Here is a 23,437-nt window from a genome sequence, read left to right as displayed (position 1 = left end):
GTAAATGCATTAGTGCATAATTTAACCCTATGTCAAGATATAAACTTAAGTGTTAAATAAATCTAATTCTTTAAGTTAAAAAGATGTGAAAGAATTCAAGACTGCCACAGTGTCAAAAAATATATATATGCATCTGGAATACCTTTCAGTTTATGCTTAAAAAAATCAGTCCTTGGTCCACAAATGTCTTCCGGGAATAGAAAACATTTTAAGGCCTCCAGTTACGTTGGACAAATTTAAGAACACTCAGGATAACAAACTCCATGAGCTGTAGGACAAGCACACATTTTAGTTTAAGGCTGAAAGACTCCTCTATCTAGCTTAAACTTCCTTGGGAGTTTAAGGAAATAAAATGAATTACTCAAACTGGAACTACATCAAAATGTCAAGTTAACACATTTTGGCTTGTAATGGTGCCAAGGGATCTACTGTTTGAATGATCGGGGCCTTAGGTTTCCAAATCATTTTGAAGATAATTTTATTATCAGGATGCTGGAGTTTTCATTTTATCTTATTTTCTTAGCTCTTTCCTTTCTGTGCTTTTACCCAGACTAGGCTAACCAAGACCTGACAAGATCACACTGTCATTAATTAAAACAGCTGCAAAGAAAGATGTCAGCACAAAAGTCCCCAAGTTCAGAAAAACAGTTTAACAGTTTTCTCATGATAGTGAATAATGCATTTGATTTTCCCTAGACTCTTCTTGGGTTTTTTGGGAGTTGAATAACTCCTTATTTAAGGTAGTAGTGTAACTAAGGAAGAGTGAGCATCAGTGCACTGTGTTTGCCATTGTTTGTTTTCTGACAAATTTTCCTGATTGGTGCCTTTTTTCCTCTAATATTTGTTACCTGCTCAATAATTTTTCCATGACTCTCACCCCCTTGGCTGCAGAGATGGGCTCATAACCTGGGTCAGTCTAATCACAGTACCCCCATATGCAACAGTTGGTCCAGAGGTTGGTTATAAGGCTTCAAGCTGTGCTAATCAGGGTCCGTAAGAATTCTCCATTTAGAGTGGGAGAAGTGGCCCTGCCTTGGGGGTCGGGGTACAGAAAAGATGTAAGGTAGAAAGCCCTCTTTCCCACTATTTGGAGAAAGCCTATTCACAGTAGAGAGAATGGAGCAGAGAGCCAGCAGAAATTAGAGGAGGCACTGAGAATCCTGGGGCATTGAACCTTGGTTCTAATTCCTGAAGCCTGAGTTCCTGCAGAGTTTCTTTGATCCTGTGAGCTCTTCTCTAGCATCCTTTCTTTTGCTACGGGAACTAATAAATCCCCTTTGGCTTAAGCCATTTTGGATTGGGTTTCTAATATTTGCAACTGAAATTCTAACACAGATCAAAATGCCACGTATCCCTTTACAGAGGAGAAAACGGAGATTAGCTTGCCCAGGGCCACGTATCACAACTGAATTGCCTTTCTGGCTCTTCAGCCTACTTGCTGCCTTGTTCTCCCTCAAGAAAAAGCTGGAACTCTCAGGGTTAGTGAGGTCTGTGTGTTTAATAACCCACAACACAGTCATAATTGGTCCCAGGTAGACTTGTGAGGAACTGGGTAAGCCGGCATGAAAGCGCATTCCCAGAATTCGGGGCCGCAGCCCTGTAGCTGAGTGTAGCTGCATCGACCGTCGCGCCACAGTGGAGACACTCTGTGGAGAACCGAGGCCCAAAAGATGTGATTTCCACACTCCCTCCAAGAGCTGAGTTTGTGGCACTTTGAGTGATCTAAGGAATTGAGTGTGACAGTTAAAACAAAAAAGCCACCATTTTTATAACTGTTTTATTGGTCAGTACCCCAGCACTAAATTTGCGATAGTATAACCAGCGATCTACCATGCAAAGAAATGTCCTAGCGGTGAACTTCTGTAAAAACCTTGCATGTCCAATTGGTGATAGGCTAAATAAAACATAATACCCTCAGACCCAACTACAGATTTCCGAGGTAGACTGAATTACCAGTTCCAGTTCTTTTTCTGTGGCTTTACCGTGCTTGAAACTGCAGTGCCTCCCGGTGCGCACAGGGAACTCCTCATTTGACTAACACCGGGCTTGCTCAGAACTGCTTTGACAAATGTAAGGGAGAGGGTCTAAAGATGCCCATGTGCAGGGTTAGGCTTGTTTTCTTATGCTTCTGCCACTAGATATAGGTGGGAATCTATATAACTTAAAATGAAATTTCACCTGTTTTTTTGAACAGGCAGTATTTGCATGATATTAATTCCAAAGGTACCAAAGGGTATGCAGTGAAAAGTAAGCTGCTTCTTTAACCTCATCCTCAACCCCCCAGGGGCCCCTCCCCAGAGGAAGCTGGCTTCCAGTTTCTTGTGTAATTAAAAAAAAAGTGTATTTGAAAATTCACTGTTTCCAAAAGGTACTCAAGATGACTTTACGGTGTATCTGAAGAATCAGGTAGGGTGTTGCTTCTTGGGCTAAAGCAGGGAGCACAGAAGCACATTGTTCGATTTCGGTTTGTGCCAGACTCAAATTATTTCGTTCCATCCTATTAGAGACAGGTCATTCTAGTTAAGACCCAACACATAAAACACATGGTAAAAGTAATTTTCATCTATTTACAGCAATATACAGGTTAACTATTTTCTCATTTTAACCTGTTTGGGACTCTAAATTTAAAAAAATTGAGCTGAAATGGAGACTTACATGTTTAATTTTAGTTAGTTTGCACCACAGATAGACTGTACTTGATATTTCCATTTGCAAAAATGTTTAAAACCTTTAACTCTCCTCAAAGGGTAATAAAATGAGCAAAACAACCATTGATCAAATTGAAAATTTTATTTACAAAACTTAATTCTTTTGTTTAAAAAATTCAATTCATGAAGATTAAACAAAACATAAGCCCTATCAAAGTTTATTACAATAATCTTCCATAGAATCAATAGCTTAAAAAAAAACTGCCAATGCATACTTTAATGTAAAATTACAATGTAAATATAGGAACTTTAATTCTAGTGAGTAGAATAAAAGCAGATAATCTGCAAAGGGAAAAAACACTTGAGGGGGGAAAATGGCATAACATGTAAAGCAGGAAATTTAAATATCAGTTTAGTTCCTCATTGCCAACATGGCATTTATATCCCAGATGAGATTTCGTAATTGATCCATAATTTGTTTCAGCTGTTGATTCTTCTGTTTGAGTTTCTGTAGAAACAAAAGAATTTATCAAAAATGTTTCATGAATTATAGACCATGAAGTTATTACAAAGATTAAAATGTCATAAGTTAGAACTCTAATGATCAGACAGAAATTAAGCTAAATATTTCCTTAATGCGGAAGGTCTCAGTCCTTTTCTGGCCACTAACACTCTCCAAAAGGCATGCTGAATTCTAATTCAGCCCGCGGAGGACTCTGGCTCCAGCCCCTGATCCTCCTTTCTGCCTCCACTCGCCACCATCAAAGAAATTAAGCTAAACATTTAATTGTTACAAAACCCAAGATATAGGCTTTTCAGGACGCGGTATAATATAATGGTCAAGAGACCATAACCTCCAGTCAGAGTCTCCGCGTTTACACTCCCCTCCTTCACTAACTAAATATGTGATGTTGGCCAAATTACCTAACCTCTCTGTGCCTCAGTTTCCACATCAGAAAAATGGGGATAATAACTGAACCTACTTCATAAGAGTTGCTAAGAGGATTAAAAGATTTGAATGACATAACTGTGTTAAAATTGGGCCTGGCATATAAGTAAGCATTCAACAAATGTTCCTCGTAGACACCGAACGGGAAAAACTGTCAATATAGGAAATCAAGTTTAATGAAAATACAATGCCTGATGCAACTGGTCTTTCAAAAATGTGGCAGAAGTCACTGTTTGGCATAGCGTGAAGTGCAGTCCACTTCTGACTCTGAAAATCGCAGACCCTGACATAATCTTGTTCACAACTGAGATCTGCTGGATGCCCTGAAGGCCCCAGCCCACGGCTCTGTGTCTCTGTATCTGGGCTGCTACCAGACCACGGTTTATGAACTTCTCTGTCAGCATGCGTCCTTCAAATCCTATGTGGCAAATGTCTGCTTAGGTAAAACAAAATAGAGAACTTCTTTTTTTTTTTTTTTTTTAAGATTTTATTTATTTATTTGGAGCCGAAGGCAGACGCTTAACCGCTGTGCCACCCAGGCGCCCCCAAAATAGAGAACTTCTGGTCAGAGTACTTACTAGTTATAATAATAATAATAATAATAATAATAATAATAATACTATTCACTAACCTTTTAGAAACATTACATTAGGAAATAATATCTTTAATTAGATAATTTAAAGGTAGATACTAAAACACCTCCAGATAAAGTAGTGTATATGCTCATTATAAAGAGGCCTAAAAATCTTCATTTTGATTTCATTAAAGAGCCAACTAAGATGACGTATGTTACTCCTATTTTATCTAGAGTTAGAGAAGTAATAGAAAGTGGCCAAAAGGGAGGACCAAGAAACTCTTATTGGAAAACAGAAAAACAATTTATATATTTTAATGTTCGATATTAAATTTAATTCATATTTGAGAACTTCTACAACACAGATAAAACAACAGGGCTTGTGTACAGCATAAAGTGTCACGAAGCTCACTTTAACACTGTTTCTGGGAGGAGGATACTGTTGGAATTTTAGTGACTCAGTCTCCTTTTTGAGCCTTCAGATGGCTCATCTTCTAGGCTCTGCTGTCATAAGTATGTGGCAGTTATTGAAGCCACCCGTGTACAGAATCTGATCAAATGGACCCTCAGACCTGGGTGACATGATGGATGACCAGATGGCCAGTACCACGCCCATGAGGTCCTTTGCATCCTAGGGGACAAGAAATGGCTACTTCTGCCAGCAGTCAAGGGTAGCAGCACACAGAGGGACTAGACGAGTAAAGGTGCTCTTCCGTATTCTGGGAGGCTGGAAACCTCAATCCCAGTTCTAACTTTGCCTCTAACTTGCTCTTTTATCTTAGGTAAATTCTTCCTCGGTTTTCTCATGAGATGGCATCTATAACTTATGAGGCCTCTGCCAGTTCTACTCTTTGTACACCCAGACCTAAGAGGACAGCCAGTTATGCAGACCCATGTGCTGAAAACCAGTTACATTTAGTTGAGTGAACTGATTACTGGCTTCAACGCATGGGTCATAGTCAGCTGCCTGTCACACTGAGCCATCACTTGCTTCCCTCGCCGTGAGACTGCAGCTTCTGCGACCTCCCCTTTCAAATCTAGCTTTTCAGGGAGAATGGAAAAGAGCTACTGACTAAGAATAAAAGAAGGAGAAACAATGTGAGATTAAAAAAAAAAAAGTCTTATTTGAATTAGTACCTTCTGACATACTTTGAATATGCTTACTTTTAAATTTCACAACTTTTCTTGGGAATCGAATTCTGAGCCTGTAACACTTTCTGTTCTACATTTACTCTGAGGGTATATTACGTACCAGTCTCTGGGTTAGGCATTGTGAGGGGAGAAAAATGAATGAGGAACAGTCCCTGCCTAGAAGAAATTCTGCATCAAGGAGGAGGAAGATAATGCCCACATGACTGGATTGTATAACTGGGAAGGCAGTGCTGTGTAACTCAAAAAGATAGAGACACCGCCTCTTGCTGGTAAGGTCATCAAACACAGGGCCTGAAAAATTGGGGGTGAGCAATAGGGGAAGGGGGATAAACTTGAGCTTGGTAGTGGGCAATAGGGATCCATTAAAATTCTTGAAGAAAAAATATGATTTAAACTTGAATGAAAAAGGTTAACTGGACAAATATGTGGGCTGGATCCTCTGAATCATTTCAATGGTGAAAAATCTGTGTCCATGGAAAAGGAGGAGGAGGAATGATATTTAAGTTTTAAAAACTGAAAACCATTCAAAGGCCAAGTCTAGTGAAATAAGCTCACTGGTCATATTTTCTGTATAAATTACTAGAAGCAATAAAATTACATTCTTGGGTAGTTAATAATACACCTTAAAATCAATATCAAAACAGGTCCAATGGCTTCTATAACAGATGTATCACTGGCATAAATGTGTAGTTTAACCAACAGGACTACTTTTAAAGAATACTCATTTGGAAATATAAATTCTAATATACTTGTTTAAAAAAATTAGCCTCATTCTGAAGAAATTAAGAGAACTAAAAAATGTAGGGTATTTTCAAAGTAATATTCAACTCTAGGTAATAGTAATTTAAAAAATATATTTTAAAGCACCTGGAAAGTTCTTCTCAAAGATGCCGCAAAGTTTTAAATTAAAAAATTAGCATACAAGTAAGATACCTTGAGCCAAAACACATCATGACACTATCAACAGCAAAGCTGACAGTTATGCTTATTAGTGGTTAAATTGTAAATAAATTTTCATGACATGATACAGGATTTAATATATACAGTCTTGCCCCTGATTGATTTTAACAGAGGTTGACAGCTGCTATTATCAAAATCCATCAGCTGTGCCTAATTTGTTACATTAACAGGTGAATGTGTAAGTAGAGCAGACACTTAAAAAAATGTTTAAGTCATGCCATGTAATTTAAGATGCATATAAAGGCTGTGACCATTGGTCAAAAATGCTTTAATTTCTAAGTGCATGGACTCAATTATGTGTCAACCCTGTAAAAAATACCCACATACCTCTTTCATTTTTCCATCAACAAAAGAGTTTAAGCAAAACAGAACTCATTCTGATGTCCTCCAAACATACAGTCTCAGACAAGTGTTTAGTCTTTACTTGAGTATTAGGGCTTAGAGATTCCAGAATGTATGAAAAGCAAATGAAAAGTATTTAAAAAAGCCAAAAATCTGACTACTGAAACTAGGCCATCCTATCATCTTATGATTTATGTCAAATACTGATTACAAAATTTTGTGCCCCCAAATTTCATGGCCTATGGTAGGTATTGGTAGTATATACGTCGTTAGAAGTCAGACCATATGTTAAATAGTAAACATACCATCAGTGTGTTGTTCTGTACAATTTTAAGTACACAAAGATATAATAATATTTTGAAAATGAGTGAGAGTTAACTGAGGGGTACATAAAGCTACTTATTTTATGTAGCTTATTTAGACTAAAAATAAAATATGCATTGTAATAAATTTTTGAATATTTTTAATTGAATGCCAGGAATACAATTTTATTCCTGATTACATAGGTCCATAAAGCAACTTAATCATTAAAAAGAAGCAAATGTCAATGTATTAAAAATATGGTTTGATTTTTAAAAAAGTTTTTATTTAAATTCCAGGTTCTGTTTTTGTAAATATCTCTCACAACAAATGGGTACTTGAAAGGGTGCTGCTTTGCTTCCATTAGAGTCTTCTGTCCTCAGAGAAGACACTTACCCATTTGTGTGAAATGTGCGCAGTGGCAGACAACACATCTGACTGATTCATGGCAGAAACTCCTACACTTAGAATGATAGTTGGCACAGAGCAGGTACCCAAATATATAAATATTTTAATATTGAATTAAAAAACCCAAAAAGCCAAATCAAAAGCTTTGGAAATCCTAGAAGATAAAAAACAAACAAGGAAAAAAATTCCCTAGCAATCATTTTTAAGCTTGTTCTTTGTTTTCCAGTTAAAGATGGTCTGTTGGTATTTAAAAAAATATATGGATACTATTAAAAATTATTCATTTTAATATTCTGTATCGAATTACTTTGATGGGTATGACTAGCTCAGATTGCAGTGAACCTTAAAGCTCTCGACCACCACCTGATAACTTAAAAAAAAAAAAATCTGTATCACAGGGAAGAGAATTGATAAAAATAGACAAAAGGAATATAAAAATTTAAGTTTATGAATACAGATATTTATAAGTAATCGAAAATTAAAGAATTTAAACTTTTTTTTTAGTAGCATCTGTGAGATTAAATAGATTAGGGCAACATTCTACCATCTGGAAGTAGCTATTAAGAAAACATTCTTCACGACAACATTCAGGTGTGTGAGCCATCAAGGCAGAAAAACATATCCATTGGTCATGACCTTAGTGCTATAAAAATTTCTAATTATATCTTTTAATCTGCTATTCTAGAAGGAAAGTACAAATTGGAAGAGAAGAATAAATAATGTTAGTAGCACTAATTATACATAACTTTATTAAGAGTCAAAATATGTGTTTTATTAAATTCACATTTACAATGTTTTAAGGAATGAGTTAAAAACATCTTTAGGTTAAAAAAATCCACTTTGCTTGGTTTTTAGCTATTTAATCTCTTCTGTCTTATTTTTTGGATTTCAGTTTGAGTTAACGAAATTGTAGTCCTCCCCCCTCCCTTTTTTAAAAACCTCTTGTTTACTACCTAATTCTCTAGTCCTGTTTCAAAATATAATAACAGTTCCTAGGAAGTAAGATGGAGCTATGAGGCCATCAAATGAGGACTTCCCCTGCCACTCAAGATACTTTCCCCCTAAATTCTCTTTTAAAAAAGAATTCCTATAGAAACATAGGGCTAAGCTTTAAATCTGTTCAATTAAAATATCTAAATAGATTTTTTCTTCTTTGTAATAACCTTCAATTCAATATCATATCAACTAAAACAAGTTTTACCCCAGTTAGAAGCACTTATAACAGCAAAATCAGCAGATTCAAATGACTTAATCAAAGAAAGAGTTCTTAAGTATGCCTGAAGTATAAATGGGAAGACAAAATTTGAATACGGGCTTTTATTCCATAGACAAATCTACAGAAATACTGTATATTCCGTGTATTGAAATCAACTTGTTGCAGATAAACACTGTGGACTAAATACATGTGTTTATCTCTTCTTCTCAAAACCCTAATAAAACGGCAGGAGAGGAATGGAAAAACCTATAATCCTATGTGGAGAAAAATGATCAAAAAGGAGACAGTAGCAGATACGAGGTGGTAGTTTAAGAGGAAAAGTAGAAGGGGAGTGGTAAATGACTTGGGAGGAAACTACAGCCCAGGTGGATTCAGGGACAGCACCACTGAGAACAGGGCTGCTCCTCCTCTATGGAGGTCAGACCGGTGCCATGGCAACAGCACCAGGTGAGGCCTGGGGATAAGAACTGGAGGAACAGCTAAAAGACCTCCACGGACTAGCAAGAGTGCCAGGTACTCACTCCCACTCCTCGGGAACAAGTGACTGACCGAGTACTCTCCTTGTGCCCTGCCCCCACCTCTAAGGATTAGGAGGTTTGTTTCCTATGAAACTGAACCACAAGGATTCAGTGTCACCAGCACAGCAGAAGGCAAGAAGACAAGAGCATATATCTCTGTGTAGGGCACTGGAAGATTCTTCTCTGAAGAAATTAAACAGCCTAAAAAAAGAAAACAAAAAAACCACCCTCAGAAAATGATAGTTGGGGGGGTCCCCCCTAAAAAAGCCAAATTGCTTCCCAAATTCAACATGATTAAGTCCACTCACAAAGCCTATTATTAGCCTTCTAGTGTCTCATTCTTAACTACAAACGGCTCATGATTAAGCATCAGAGTTCACCAGATCTTTTAGAGCCTCAATCTGGAAAGACAGCAAAATGAAATAGATAGGGGTTGCAATCTATGGCACATGACCTGTTTTGTAAGGCCTGTGATCTAAGGATGGTTTTTACATCATAACGAAAATTATATATGTCCCACGAAGCCTAAAATACTTATTATTTGGTCCTTTAAAGTTTGCCAAACCCTATTTGAGAAGATTATGGAAGAATATGTTCAAATTTCTGAAGGAAATTAATTTACAACATAGAATTTTATAGCCAGCCAAACTATCAAGTGGACAGCTATGGGAAGACTGAAACTTAAGTCCCTACTACATTCCTTCTGAAAAAGCCACTGATGTATGTACGTTACCAACAAGAGAGTAAACCAACAAAGAAGATGACATGAAGCTGAGGAAACAGTGAAGCCAACAAAAGGGGTTAAGGAAGCCCCAGGATAGTGCTGAAGAGCAGGCCTAGAGAGCATTCAGTCCAGACCTAGTGAGAAGATGGAAGGCTCTAAGGAGAAAAAAAGAACGATTAAATTGCCTGGTAATTTTGACTCTGTGGAAAAGTTGGAAAACAGTGCTGAGATGCTGCCCCAGATGCATAAGGAACTAAAAATTTTTAAAAAATTACAAAATTATTAACTCCAGGAGGACAAAAAATTGTTCAAGGAAATGTGACCCTAGTTTACTATGTGGCAAAGCAATAAACGGTATTTATGCACCTTAATAATACAAACACAGAATATTCATTGAACCCCAGTTGTGATATAACTGTATTGAAAAGACTGGCGGAAGGAAGGAAAGTGTGTAGGTGGGTCCAGGAGAGAGAGACTGGAAGAAACCTAAATCCTCAAGTGAAAGAAGTTTTTTTATACATCTTATCCTTTGTGTCAATTATATCCTTCCCTTATACCCAATTATACCCTTCACAAAATTCTAAATCAGTATCTAATAGGATTTTTTTTATTATACACTGTCAAAGTATTGTATTCTGATTATATGAAAGGTCTTTTAAAGAAAATCAAGAGTGAGTTATTTCTAAGCCATCAAATTGAGGAAAAAAAGAAGAACTCAGAGAAAAGGTGAAATGAAGCATATATTTAGACAAATTGTATCTTTCTTAATTTACACAGACTGTTTTCTAAAATATCATAAAATCTTCTATGGTAGAGAACAAACTCTGTCACATGCTCTGAAATCAAAGTTACCATCATGATGCTGTTTTATTTATATACATATTTCACTTTATCTTATAAAAATATCCTTATTACAGAGAAAAATAACAGAGTACATCTATCGTGAATTAATGCATAGATTATCAACAGAAACCTATAACACTTCTTAATAAATGAATGCCTCGTATCTCCAGACTACCAAACACCATTTATTCTTCAAGATATAAAAGTTCCCAATCCCCTCATTTCCTACAAATTTCTTACTGTAAGTTCTTTATGCTCGTTCATTACTGTCAGAATTGCTGACAATATTCTTAATCTGTATTTCTCCTTTAATGAAAAAAATGAAAATTTTATAAAATCCAGCTCTTTCCTGCGTTTTGATATACATTTTTCTCTTAATTTTCCAATATTTTGTTTTTCAGGTTTTATTTTCAACTCTGAAGTGAATTTTGACATAGAGTATAATGTAAAAGATAGATAATTTCCCCCCAAAGTTTCTATTTTTAAAGACAGATTTTCTACACAATCCCTCTTCTGACATAAATTCTTATATATAATAGGAAGACTATTTTTCTGGCTATTATTTTACTAATCTGTCTATTCTTATACCATTTCACAATTATTATTTTTTATAATATTCTCCGTATCACATTTTAATTTTTGAAGCAAAGAGCTCTTTTATTACTCTTACGAGAATTTTCTTTGATGTTTTAGTATGTTCACACACACAAAAATTCCAGTTTGGATTTGGTTTTTCATTGGTATTGCACTAAAATCTTATTATTTTGTGTATTTTCAAGAGAATTCTTACTCAAGACTGGTATATTTAGAATATTTATTGCCCACACAAGAACTTTATGTGTTCTTTTAATTATTCAAAACTTTTTTTATGTATCATAAGTTTAGTCACATATATTATTGATAATTCCTAACTACTTAATACTTGTTACAATTGTGAATAGGATCTTATAATCTAATTGGTTTATAGCATTATAAGAAAATGGTATCATTCGTATTAAGCCCTTTTCTCAAACTCTGAATGACTCTAGTTGTTAATCAGCTGAGTTTCTTTGAGCTTAACAAGCTTGAGTTATAATATTATGTACAAACTCAACAAGCTTGTGGATAATATTATAAACCCTGTTTCCCAAGGTTTGTTTCTGTTTCCTGTCTTTTTGTTTTGACTATGACTTCTAAAATAATTAATAAACATAGTGGTGTAAGGCATCTTATTTTAGGCCCATTTTTAACAGAATCAGTTCTATATTTCACCTGTGAAAATGTTGGCTATTTATCTGAAATAAGTTGTTTTTTTTTTTTAAAGACTAATAGTTGTAAGTGTTCTTTGAATCCGTAACATTTGAATTCTATCAAATGTCTTTTAGATCTGAGAAAAAAATTTTTTTTTCCAATTTAATCTACTGACATTATGTATTATGTATGTAAACTTAAATTATCCTCCTCTATCTCCAAAAACCCTTTTTGGCTGTGATGGATTACTTGTTAATGCCCCGATGAATTCTATAAACTAGAACTAAGAATTTCAGGATCAGAGTACATGGTGGAGGGGTGTGTATCTATTAAGGGAACTTGTGAGATTGGTAGTTTTATTTATTGTGCTATTTGTTAGGTTTGGGTAAGCGTGGGCCATATTTCGACCACAGAATGAACTGACAACTTTCCCTGTATCTCTTTGTTTCATGAGAACTATCGGAACATTATCTTCTAAACTTCTGTAAGTATTCAGTAAAAAATATATAAAAGTTAGGAGCTTCTGCAAGACGGAGGGTGGTGCTGGCTAATGCTGATAACTCTCTATTTCTTATTCAGGTGTTGAGATATTCACATTTTCTATTTGTAAATTTTTATCATTTGCTGCTCCAAGTATGCTGTAAGCTAGAAAGCTAGAATTCTGCCTAGAAAAGAAAAAAGTAAATGAGTTATGACTGAGTGTCTGTGAGGTTTTTCTAACAGTTTCATGGCATGAATTCTGCGATCTCTCTTTCGACTATTCAAGTGGCATTTCTGCTTACCGTTTTAGTTCTTGATTATACTCTAACTAGGTTAAATTTGCCACAGAAACAACTTGGTGTAATTCTATAATTCAGACTATGTCTTTGAGTTACATAGACTCCCTTGTAATTTTTATCCATAATTCTGAAATACAAAATACACAGACTAATAACTCACTTTATTTACTTCAGCAATTTCTCGCCTCTCTTCACTAGCGAAACGAGGTGGGCCAGCTCGATCATCATTCTTTGAGCCATCTTCTTCCACATATGGAATTAGTTGCTGGGAGTGACAGACAAGAGTTAAAAGTCAAAAACATGATGCAAAGTTTCCAATTACACTGGTATACAAAGTCTCTCTGATTAAGGTTAATTTTTATGCTTTTCTTTTAGTAGTACATAAATAAATTGTAATTCAGGTGATGGTCTAAAATAACAGCATTGGAAGTTTATCATTTCAGTGCCTCCTATACATTATTTTCAGATTTCTTTTGCAAAATAGCCCTTATAACATTAGTTGTTACATACAGTTAAGTAATATTCTATCCATTTAATCAGCAAATATTTAATTTTCAGACACTGGGTGAGATACTGCAAAAATGACAAGTAAGATGTGATACCTGCCCCTAAAAATTTATAGTCCACTGAGATAGAACAGGCTTTCTTTCATCTACACTAGAAAGAAAAGAACTTCACAGCTGTGCATTATATAAATGTCATTTACTTTGCTAATTAGAACCTCAGTGTTTATGCAAATTTCTCGAGGTCTTCTTTTAGTTGGGAGAAAGTTTTTTGCAGGAGAAAAAAATTTATATAGCAATGAAATATCTAGCAGAATTATAATGAAATATTATGATTTGTGATGCAGTCACTCATAAATGTGACAGAGATTTTAGGAATCATTTGGTCTCTACCATCTTAAAACAACAATCAGGAACAGGCCAGAGGTAAACAATGGTACAACCAGGAGTCATCTGGCCAAACTTCTTCAAATTCTTGGGACAAATATAAACTCATCCACATCACAACCACTCTTTCTTCCTTTCCTCTCTCCTAATGCAGAGCTGTCCTCCCTCCTGAAGATGATTAATTTCCATTCCCGTGCTGTGATTTTTTCATCCTCCTGTCTTCATTATTTATCTCCCTGTTCCCAACCTCTCCGTACTGTTTTATTCTTTTATAATCTAAACATGTCTGGTCTGTCTCATTTAAAGGTTTTTTTTTTTCCTCCCTTTTTTTCCTTTCCTTTCCCCAAAACCCTTGACACCAACCCTCCTTCCATCTACTGTTTTCCCCTTTTCATCTAAGCTTTTTGCGAGATGGGTATCCACTTGTCAGCTCCAGTTCCTTATTTCCTGTTTCATCTTCAACCCACTGCAATCTAACTTCTTGTGCTAACAAACATCTCAACAAAGCTCTGCTTATATATACCGACAGTTTTCCTCTAGCAAAATCTACCGGACAATTTTTATTCCTTATTTTATACCCTGACTTCTCTCCAGCATCTGATAATGTCACCCACATTTTTTATCTTTCTCCTGTATCTTTGACCGCTTCTTTTCCGGCCATTTTGCGGTTTACTCTTTTCCCTGTTCATCCCTTACATGCTGATCACTCAGAAAGGAAGCTGTCATCACATGAAATTGTTCTCCATATTCAGTGAGAGAACATCTAAACCTTCCCAGCTACTTTTGTTGGCAGAGATTGATCTTGTCAACAGGAAAGGGCCACCTATAAAAATATCGTATACCTAGTGAACTAAAATATATCTATGACCCAAGATTAAGTTTAAGAGATCTATTTTCAAACAAAAGTGATTCCACTAAGCTAATCTAAATTAATAACGATGAAAACATAGTATTTCATCTGTAAAGGACTTCCTTGAAAACCATTTTAAGAGTATTTTACAATACTATTAAAACTGTTACTTAAAAAAAAAAAATATGCACTGATTAAATTAAATAGACCCTGGCAGCAATAATAAAAATTGCCACAGACCACTCTTTCCTCCCAACAACAAAAATTCACTATAGGCTTGGATGTTCAAATCTACAAATTAACATGAAAAGACAGTAGTAATTCTATGCATATATATCATATTTTCACCTTCTCCTTTCCAAAGTAGAACCAATATAGTTCAAAATCTGAGAATATTGTGAAAAGAGAAGGAGAAAAAGGAAAAAAATTACAAATGTCTGGCATCTTACATTCATCCTCCCTCTACCACCACGACTTGCCTCCACTGGAATGGGATCCATCCCGCCGCAGTTTTCGTTGCATTTGTCATAGACCAGTCTCAGCTTCCTGAAGAGAATCGAAAGTTGGCGCAGGTGGTCCTGTAGCTTTGCTAGCCGGTCTTGATATGTCCCCGTGTGGTAAGTGACACCATTTGGCAGCTTATCAGGCAAAACAAAAGCAAGAAAAATATGAAGTAATGCCAATCAAGATTTTCTAAAAGTAAAGCTAGCAAAACAAATACTTTTTACGCACTGTATAAAAGCAAACTGTTCTTCGCAATTAATCAAGGGTAATTTTAAGAATTTAAGAGTAATACTCGCTCATTTGTTATTAGCTCCTTGGTGTACTGTTTCCGTACTGTAAGATAGCCCCAGAAGAAACTTCATGATAGGCCTCTCTGACCAGTTGAAATACTTTCCCCTCTAATTTTTGAAGTAGATTATAACTTTAAAAATAACGCTATGATTTTAATATTACTATTTCGTAAAGGCAGCAAGCTGCTGAACTCAACTGGGAAGCTAAAAACAAAATACAACTTAAAGAAAAAGAAGCAGCCACAAGAAAAGTAAAAAGTGAGGATCAGGACTTTTCAGCAGGAGAAAGGAACAGTACTGCTAGTAGAGCAGAATCATCTCAAATACCTTAACTGTAAGGTAATTAAGAGGCTCAGGGCATGCACTAAAACATAAAGCTGTCACCACAAGCTTTACTATAAAAAGAAATCAACAGTAGGAGAGAGAGGTGCAAATCAATCTGCACTTGAGCACCATTAATAAATTATTATAAGTAACTGCTTGTGATCGTAGCTCTGTCTTGGATGCTTATATTATTTTTAATTCAGGAGTTTTATCAAAAGAAGCCAAAAGTATGTACTGGAATGGTAAAATCACAGACACATGGAAATTGACTATTATTTATAACTTGTAACTAAATACACCTTTTGTGCATTGCTGAACCTCATGAGCAAAATCTTCCTTTCTCTGTACACCTCTGTACATCAAAGTATTGTGTGATATTTTATTTCCAGAGTTTGATCTGTGAAATCATCCTACCATTAGAATTAACAATATTTAGACCACGTTTTCTAGCCCACGAGATGCTTTGATTGTGAGCATTCACGCATATCCTTATCTTGGGGATTAAAGTGCCTTAAAACCAAGACACTAACTACTATCCAATAACTAGAAGATCAGCCTGTTTTTCTAAACCTCAGCTTACTCTTTTTTTCTAAACAGGAATGCAAAAGAAGGTGCACGGTACAGTATTTGGGGAAAAAAAGAAAACAGGAAACACTGTCGTTACAAGTAGGTAAACCCATAAACATGAAAAAAACACTGGAAAGGCCTACACATAGTTGATAGAAGATGTAACAGGGAGATCGGCTTGAATAATTTCTTTTCTATCATTTCCAAATTCCCTTCAGTGTTATGGTTTACAAGTTAAGAAGAAATGAGTTATTATTAGGATTTTCAGAAATTCTCAAGCATTGAAACACTCTTGAGGACAATAACTCCAAGAAATGGGATTAAATATCAAAGGCTGAATCAGTCAAAACTTTTAAAGGGAAAAGGCATTATAAGTTCATCCCCCAAAAGGCACTGAATTAAATACAATGTACTGTTTCTCATGAACCTTCAATTTATGAACTTTTACCAATCAAAGTTTTAAAGGATCCCTGCTGTCCTATTTGGGTGATAATAAGCAGTATAAGATTACATCTTACGTACAGAAGCACTGTACCTTTACCTGTACATTTATGTACTAGGTTTAACTCGGTCCATATTTTCTACTTTGTGAAGACTGTAAGTTATTCACATTTATGTCCCTGTATTTAGTATAGTGCGCACCCATGGAAGGTTTTAAAGTACATTCTGAATTATTTTACTTCAGTGAATTATTTTATCCATAAATCTGTACTTAAAATGCACTAAGAAGTGTGTGTTATGTAAAAGAAGTAAATCCTTTCATGAAGAAAAACAAAATTCTTTTGAAATGCAAAGAATCACCCTCCTCAAGTTCACCCACTATTCAAGTTTGGGTATTTTCATAGATAGCATCAGATTCTCAAAGAAGGGAAGATTTAATTCCTTCGAAAAATTCTTGCACACTTTTCATGTGTGAGGCACTGACCTAGAAGGTACGGCACAGTAGTGAACTTGAGAGAGACAAGGTTCCTCTACCACAGAATATAAGTTGTAATAGTGCCTAAGATCCCCTGATATAAACCCGCAGTATACATGTTTAGCTGAAAAGCTCATCATAACCACCTCACTCTTGAATACTAACAAAGATCTGTAAATATATGATCACACCCCTTGACACCAAAAAGCTAAATTCAATATCCAGTCTTAAAACAAATATAAAACACTGAGTAAAAATTCCCCAGCATTATAAAATACATTTATCTCAGTTAAGTCAGCACCATGATTAATGTGGAAACATTAAAAGCATCCTCACTGAAGTCAGGAACAGAACAGGAAGTCTACTAAGACCACTAATACTACTAGTGAACACTGTTCCCTGGAGGCACTGGCCAAGGCAATTAGAAAAAAAAGAAAAAGTTGAAACATTAAAAAGGAAGTAGCATAATCATCACTATTTATGGATATGATATAAATGATATGATAAAGTGCTATTATCAACAAAGGTAGTCAAAGAGTGGGTACAAAATTAATATAGAGAAAATAGCTTTGCTTTCATATTTGGAAACAAAAATGAGAAAGGAAAAAGATGCCATTTACAATAGCAGCAGGAAAGATTAAAAAATATATATTAAGTCTGGGGATATATATATATATACACATATATATATATATACACACACACACATATATATTTATATATATATATACACACACACATACATTTTAAAAATTTCAAGATATAGATGGAAACTTAAAATACTTCACAGAGACACAAAAAAAGATAATTGTGTTCTTGGTTAGTAAGACTCAACATCACACTGATGTAAAGTCTCTCCAGGTTAAATCAACCTAATAAAACCCTAACAGGTTATTCTCAGAACTAATCAAGCTGATTCTAAAGTACAGGTGGAAAAATAAATAAGGACACCCAGGGCAATTTTGGAAATAAGTGTGAACACATTATAGAGTCACAGTAAATATAAGAATGTTTGGGATTACTACATAAAAGACAGGCAGCCAAATGGAATAGAGCATCCAGAAATAGATTCGTTTGTATAAAGTAGCATCTGAAATCAATGGAGGAAAGTAAAAGAATTACTCACCCTTTTAGAAAAAGTAGGGCTGGGGCCATACCTCACACTTTATAGAAGGATAAATTCCATATGGGTCAAAGTTTTAGATGTAGAAATTGAAACAAAACCCAGAAATCTTCCTGGTTTTGGAATGGGAAAAGTCCTTCCTTACTAGACAGAGAACCTGAAAGTCCTAAGAGACATAAATTCAGCTGCCTTGTAAAGTACATATGTATGGTAGAACTTCCGTAAGCAGGGCCAAAAGGCAAACAACAGACCGGGGAAAAGAATTCACAACGTGTAAGAGGCCCAAAGAAATAACTATCATAGTCTCTTACAAACTGTTTTTGAATATATGTCCACACGTAATCTAGTTACTGATAATACTTTTTGAAAGAGTTTGGTTCTTTAGTGTAGGTCATAGGTGTGTATTATATCTCTGTTAATCATACAAAGTGTTGGACAGCCAGTTAGTATTATAAAGAGATTAGCAGGAAGAACTAATTCCCTCTTTTTTTAATTTAAATTCAATTAGCCAAAGTACAGTACATAATAAGTTTTTGATGTAATGTTCAGTGATTGATTAGTTGCGTATAACACCCAGAGTGCTCATCACATCACATGCCCTCCTCAATGCCCATCAATTGAGTTACCCCATCTCCCCACCCACCTCCCTTTCAGCAATCCTCAGTTTGTTTCTGGAGTCAAGAGTCTCCTATGGTTTGCCTCCCTTTCTTATTTCTTCCTCTTTAGTTCTCTCTTTAAGCCTGTTTCCTTAACTGTAAAATAAGGATAAAAAGACTTCTTAGAACAGTTCTTAAAACAGCGTGTCTGACCAAGGAAAGTACTTGATAAATGTTAGCTGTAAGATCTACTAGTCCTAATTCAGTACTTTGCACACAGCAGGTTAAAAATAAATATTTACTAAGTTCTGAAAAATAATTTAAACCTACTTTAGTCATTTTTAGATATTAGTCCATTAACTTTTAAAATGATTGCTAAAGATTTCATATCTTCTCTTGTATTGACACGGTTAAGATTTCCATGCACCTGAATTACTTTTGCAGTGCACCCACTGAAATCAGAGTTGTAAGAGTTTGAAGACCAGGTTTCAAATTTAACCTGTCACCGACTAGCTGTGGACAAGTCACTTCACCTCACTGGCAGAACCCTCATAAAATAAGAATGATAACCACATCACATAGTAGTAAAGTAAGTAGAAAGATAGGCAAAATGGTGCTGGAACAACTGGATATCCAAATGCAAAAAAATGCACTTGGATCCATATTTATCACTATATATAAGAAAATAGTCAATGAGCATCATAGACCTAAAACTATAAAATTTCCAGAGGAAAAAAATAGAAAATATTTGTTACTTTGGGTGAGGCAAAGATTTTTTAGGTATGATGCCTAAAGCAAAATCTGTAAAAGAACAAATGGATAAATTCGATTCCATCAAAATTTAAAATGTCTGTTATTCAAAAGGCCATATGAAGAGAATGAGAAGCCACAGACTGGGAGAAAGAATCTGCAAAGCAAAAAGACATACACTAACAAGTGCCGTCAAGATGAGGAGTAACTGGAACCCTCAAACACTGCCGGTGGGACTGTAGAATGGTGCGGCCACTTTGGAAAAGTTTCTCCAGATGTTAGAGTTATTTGCCACATGACCCAACAGTTCCACTCCTATGCATCTATCCACTCAAAAGAAATGAAACATGTGTTCACACAAACATTTGTTAGGTAAATACTCATAGCATTATTGATAATGGCTCCAAAGTGGAAACAGCCCAAACGCTCATCAACAGATGAACAGTTAAACAAATTGTGATATATTCACAGGATGGAACATTATTCAGCAAGCAAAAGGAATGAACTATTGATACATTCTAAGTCAAGGGTGCCAGACCCAAAAAACAAAACAAAAAATGACATAGTTTTTTATATGAAACTCTATTTATATGAAACTCTAGAAAATACAAACAGATTTATGGTGCCAGAAAGCAAATGAGAAGTTGTGTGCGGATGGAAGGGGAAGAAGTACAGATTTCAAAGGGGCACGAGGAAACTTTTTGGGGTGGTGGAGGATGATGGTTTCCTAAGGATATACATATGTCAAAACTTTATATAAATGTATTATATTTTACGTCAATTATACCAAAATAAAAATGTTTAATAAAACTGGTTAGCAGAATCTGAATTCTTCAGCTCCTTAGACCCTCAAAGTATTTTGCTTGAAAACGAGATGAAAGTTAAGGCAGTCTAATGAGGTTAAAGATAGTGAGAGATCCACCTTTACCCTGAAAGGTACAAGAATTTGCCTAGGAACTAGAGAATCCGGGCGAATGTAGAAAATTGAGTCTTCAGTCTCTCAGAAGTCCTCTCTGGAAAACATCACCTTTATATCACAGAAACTTGAGGACAGGCGCATCACCGGGGAATACTTCTGAATGCAAAGGACAGCCCCGCTGACGCCCAGGGGCCCCACGTAACGACTAAACCAGCGCCCCTTTCTTCCAAGAAGCATCCCGCTCTCTCACGCACAGCCAGGAGGGCGCGCGCCTTCCTTCCCACCTGCATGTTCCTTAGGAGCTGGAAGATCTCCATGGTGCGGTACACGATGTCCTGCACCGTCTCCTGCCCGATTCGGCAGAGCGATGCCGTGTTGACCTCCCGGGCAGCCTGCTGAGCCTGGGGCCCGCCGAAGGGCCCCGGCGCCATCCCCGACGCCGCCAACGGAGGGGTGGACATGGCAAGGCTTCGGCCTCAGGCCGGTGGGACGCGAGGGTAAGCGTCAGGGGTCCGCCCGGCGCTGGGCTGCTGCCGCCTCCGCGGTAGGAGCTTCAAAGACTCCGGCGGCCTGATTTCAAAACAGCGGCCGGGACTTCCGCCCACCGTGACGTAACGCGTCATCTTAACGTCACGGGGACCGCCCACTTGGTGGGCCCTGGGAACATACCTCGGCATAAAGCCGGCCGCGATTGGACCGGATGTCCGGGTGGGGCGGGACGGAGGAGTTGAGTAGCCAATCACCGCCTGCACTTCAGCTAGGGGGCGGTGTTCGTGCTGTGCGGCGATTGGGCTTTCCCGGAGCTCTTTTCTAGAGTCTCAGTCTGTCCTTAGAATTCCTGAAAGAACTCTTACTTTGTGTTAGTTTGCTTGCTGAGCGTGGCCTCGTAGCAAGCCTGTGAGGTTTGCGGTATTACTATCCTTTAACAGCCGGGAAGCAGACTCAGAGGTGCTAGTTTGACTTGTTTAGTCGTATACAGGTTGCAATTGGTAAAGCTGCGACTTGAATTTAGAAGACGAAATTCCTGATCTTGCATGCTTCACAGGATCCGGACTCCTCATTTGCTATTGGTCCCTGCTTAAATGTCAGTTTATTCGAATAGCAACCCACACACACCACCTACCTACCTACTTTTCTGACTTTGGCGCTTACTACTATCCCTGTTCTATATAATTTTCGGTTTGTTTAGTTTCTGGTTTCCCCTCACCTTACACACGTACTAGAATGCAAGCTCCGTAAAAACAGAGACTATGCGTATTTTATTCACTAGCTGTATTCTCAGCGCTTAGTGACTGACATATACAAGGTGCTCAATAGCTACATGTTGAGTGACATAAATGTAAGAAAAATGAAAATAAAGCCATTCTCCCACCTATCTTTTACTGCCCATTTCTAAAGTGAGGGTGGGGGTCGAGTCAAGAATGTGAAAAATGGCGATAGGCACAAAAGTATTGCATTTAAAAAAAGCATTGGAACACTCAAATAGTAAGGACTTTATAAAGGAAATGGCTACTAAAATTTACACAGGAACCATTGTCGAGATTTTAAAGGTAGTGATTTACCGCTCCTTAGTGAGCAATTATTATTTAACAAATATTATTTGACAAATACCCTATATGCTGGGCGCTAGGAATGGAGATAGCAGTAGTGGACAGGTAAGGCAAAGCCCCATTCTCCTGAGACAAACAGACCACTGATTATTGTGATGAGTATTTGAAACAAATGTTCAGGGTCCTCATACCAAGGTGCAAACAATTTAGGAGATCAGGAACAATTTGAAGGGAATAAATTGGGCCCTGATAGTGAATGGGGGAGGATGTTGAACATTGGAGCCTTTTCTATGAGGCGGTCATGGGACAAGGAAGGCCAGTGGCAATGAGGAGGCCTCCAAACGCTTGCTAGGGTCTGAAGTTTAGTGTGAGGATGAGTGTCAGGAAGTAAGGCTGAGGACCAAGGCAAACCTTGGAGGACCTTCTAAGAGGTGTCAAACAGTCAGGGCTTTATTCTGAGTGAAACAGCAAGCCATTGAAGAGTTTCAGCAGAAAGGAAGAGTTACCAGAAATACTCAATTTGGAAGGCTTATTCTGGCTTGCTAAATGGAGAATGTCTCCTTCTTCCCTCCCAAAGAAAGATGGCGATGATGATGATCTATATTAGAGAAATAGTACTGTGGATAACTTTGAGTAAATACTTACACGTAGGATCTAGAGAACTTGTTGACTGTATTGGGACATGAAGGAGAGGAAGGAATTAAAGACGACACATGTTTCTGCCTTGAACAGATGGGTGATGTTTATGCCATTTACCAATAGGGTACACTAAAGAAAAAAAACATGTTTCAGTGAAATTATGACTTGTATTAGTTTCCTATTGCTGCTTTAACAAATTACCTACCGGGAAGTTAGTGACTTAAAACATCAAAGTTTGGGATGCCTGGGTGGCTCAGTGGGTTGAGTGTCTGCCTTTGGCTCAGGTCGTGAACCCAAGGTCCTGGGATCCAGCCCCACATCAGCACCCTGCTCCGTACAGAGTCAGCTTCTCCCTCTCCCTCTGCTGCTTCCCCTGCTTGTGCTCTCTCTCTGTGTCAAATAAAATAAAATCTTTAAAAAAAAACAGAAACAAATCAAAGTTTATTATTTTACAGTTCTGTAAGATCAGAAGTAAGAAATGAGTCTCACTGGGCTAAAATCAAGGTGTTACCAGCGCTCTGTTCCTTTCTGGAGGCTATCAGGAGGAATCTATTTCCTTGTCTTTTCTAGTCTCTAGAGGCTGCCTCATTCCTTGTCTTGTGGTCCCTTCCACCTTCTTCAAAGCCAACACTGGCTAGCTGAATCTATTTCACGGTGCTTTCTCGCTGGTTCTGAGTCATCTGCCTCTCTCATCCCTATTTAGGAATGCTTTTTTTTTTTTTTAAAGATTTTATTTAAGAAAGAGAGTGAGATAAACAAAGGGGGAGTAATCAGAAGGGGGAATGAAGCATGAGAGACTGTGGACTCTGAGAAACAAACTGAGGGCTTCAGAGAGAAGGGGGGTGGGGGAATGGGATAGACTGGTGATGGGTATTA

General features: G+C 36.9%; 1 protein-coding gene across 3 annotated transcripts; it reads right to left on the bottom strand.

Annotated features, from left to right (window-relative positions):
• Nucleotides 1–2,775: 2,775 nt before the first annotated feature.
• Nucleotides 2,776–20,993, bottom strand: MED30 (mediator complex subunit 30). Of its 3 annotated transcripts, none has more exons than XM_008689278.2 (4): nt 20,657–20,990; nt 14,863–15,021; nt 12,804–12,908; nt 2,776–3,156 (listed from the first exon to the last, which is right to left on the bottom strand). In XM_008689278.2, the coding sequence occupies exons 1-4, from the start codon at nt 20,831–20,833 to the stop codon at nt 3,061–3,063; spliced, it is 537 nt and encodes a 178-aa protein (XP_008687500.1). In that variant the 5' UTR covers nt 20,834–20,990; the 3' UTR covers nt 2,776–3,060. The 3 variants fall into 3 exon arrangements, with proteins under 3 accessions (XP_008687500.1, XP_040482032.1, XP_040482031.1); XM_040626098.1 differs by lacking the exon at nt 2,776–3,156 and adding an exon at nt 8,249–9,268 and having other exon boundaries at nt 20,657–20,993; XM_040626097.1 differs by lacking the exon at nt 2,776–3,156 and adding an exon at nt 12,151–12,529 and having other exon boundaries at nt 20,657–20,993.
• Nucleotides 20,994–23,437: the final 2,444 nt, after the last annotated feature.

The sequence above is a fragment of the Ursus maritimus genome, unplaced genomic scaffold (genome assembly GCF_017311325.1).
Source record: "Ursus maritimus isolate PB19 unplaced genomic scaffold, ASM1731132v1 scaffold_9, whole genome shotgun sequence".
NCBI classification, from domain to species: Eukaryota; Metazoa; Chordata; class Mammalia; order Carnivora; family Ursidae; genus Ursus; species Ursus maritimus.
The sequence above is the reverse complement of the archived record's forward strand: the minus strand, read 5'-3'. Positions and strand labels throughout refer to the sequence as shown.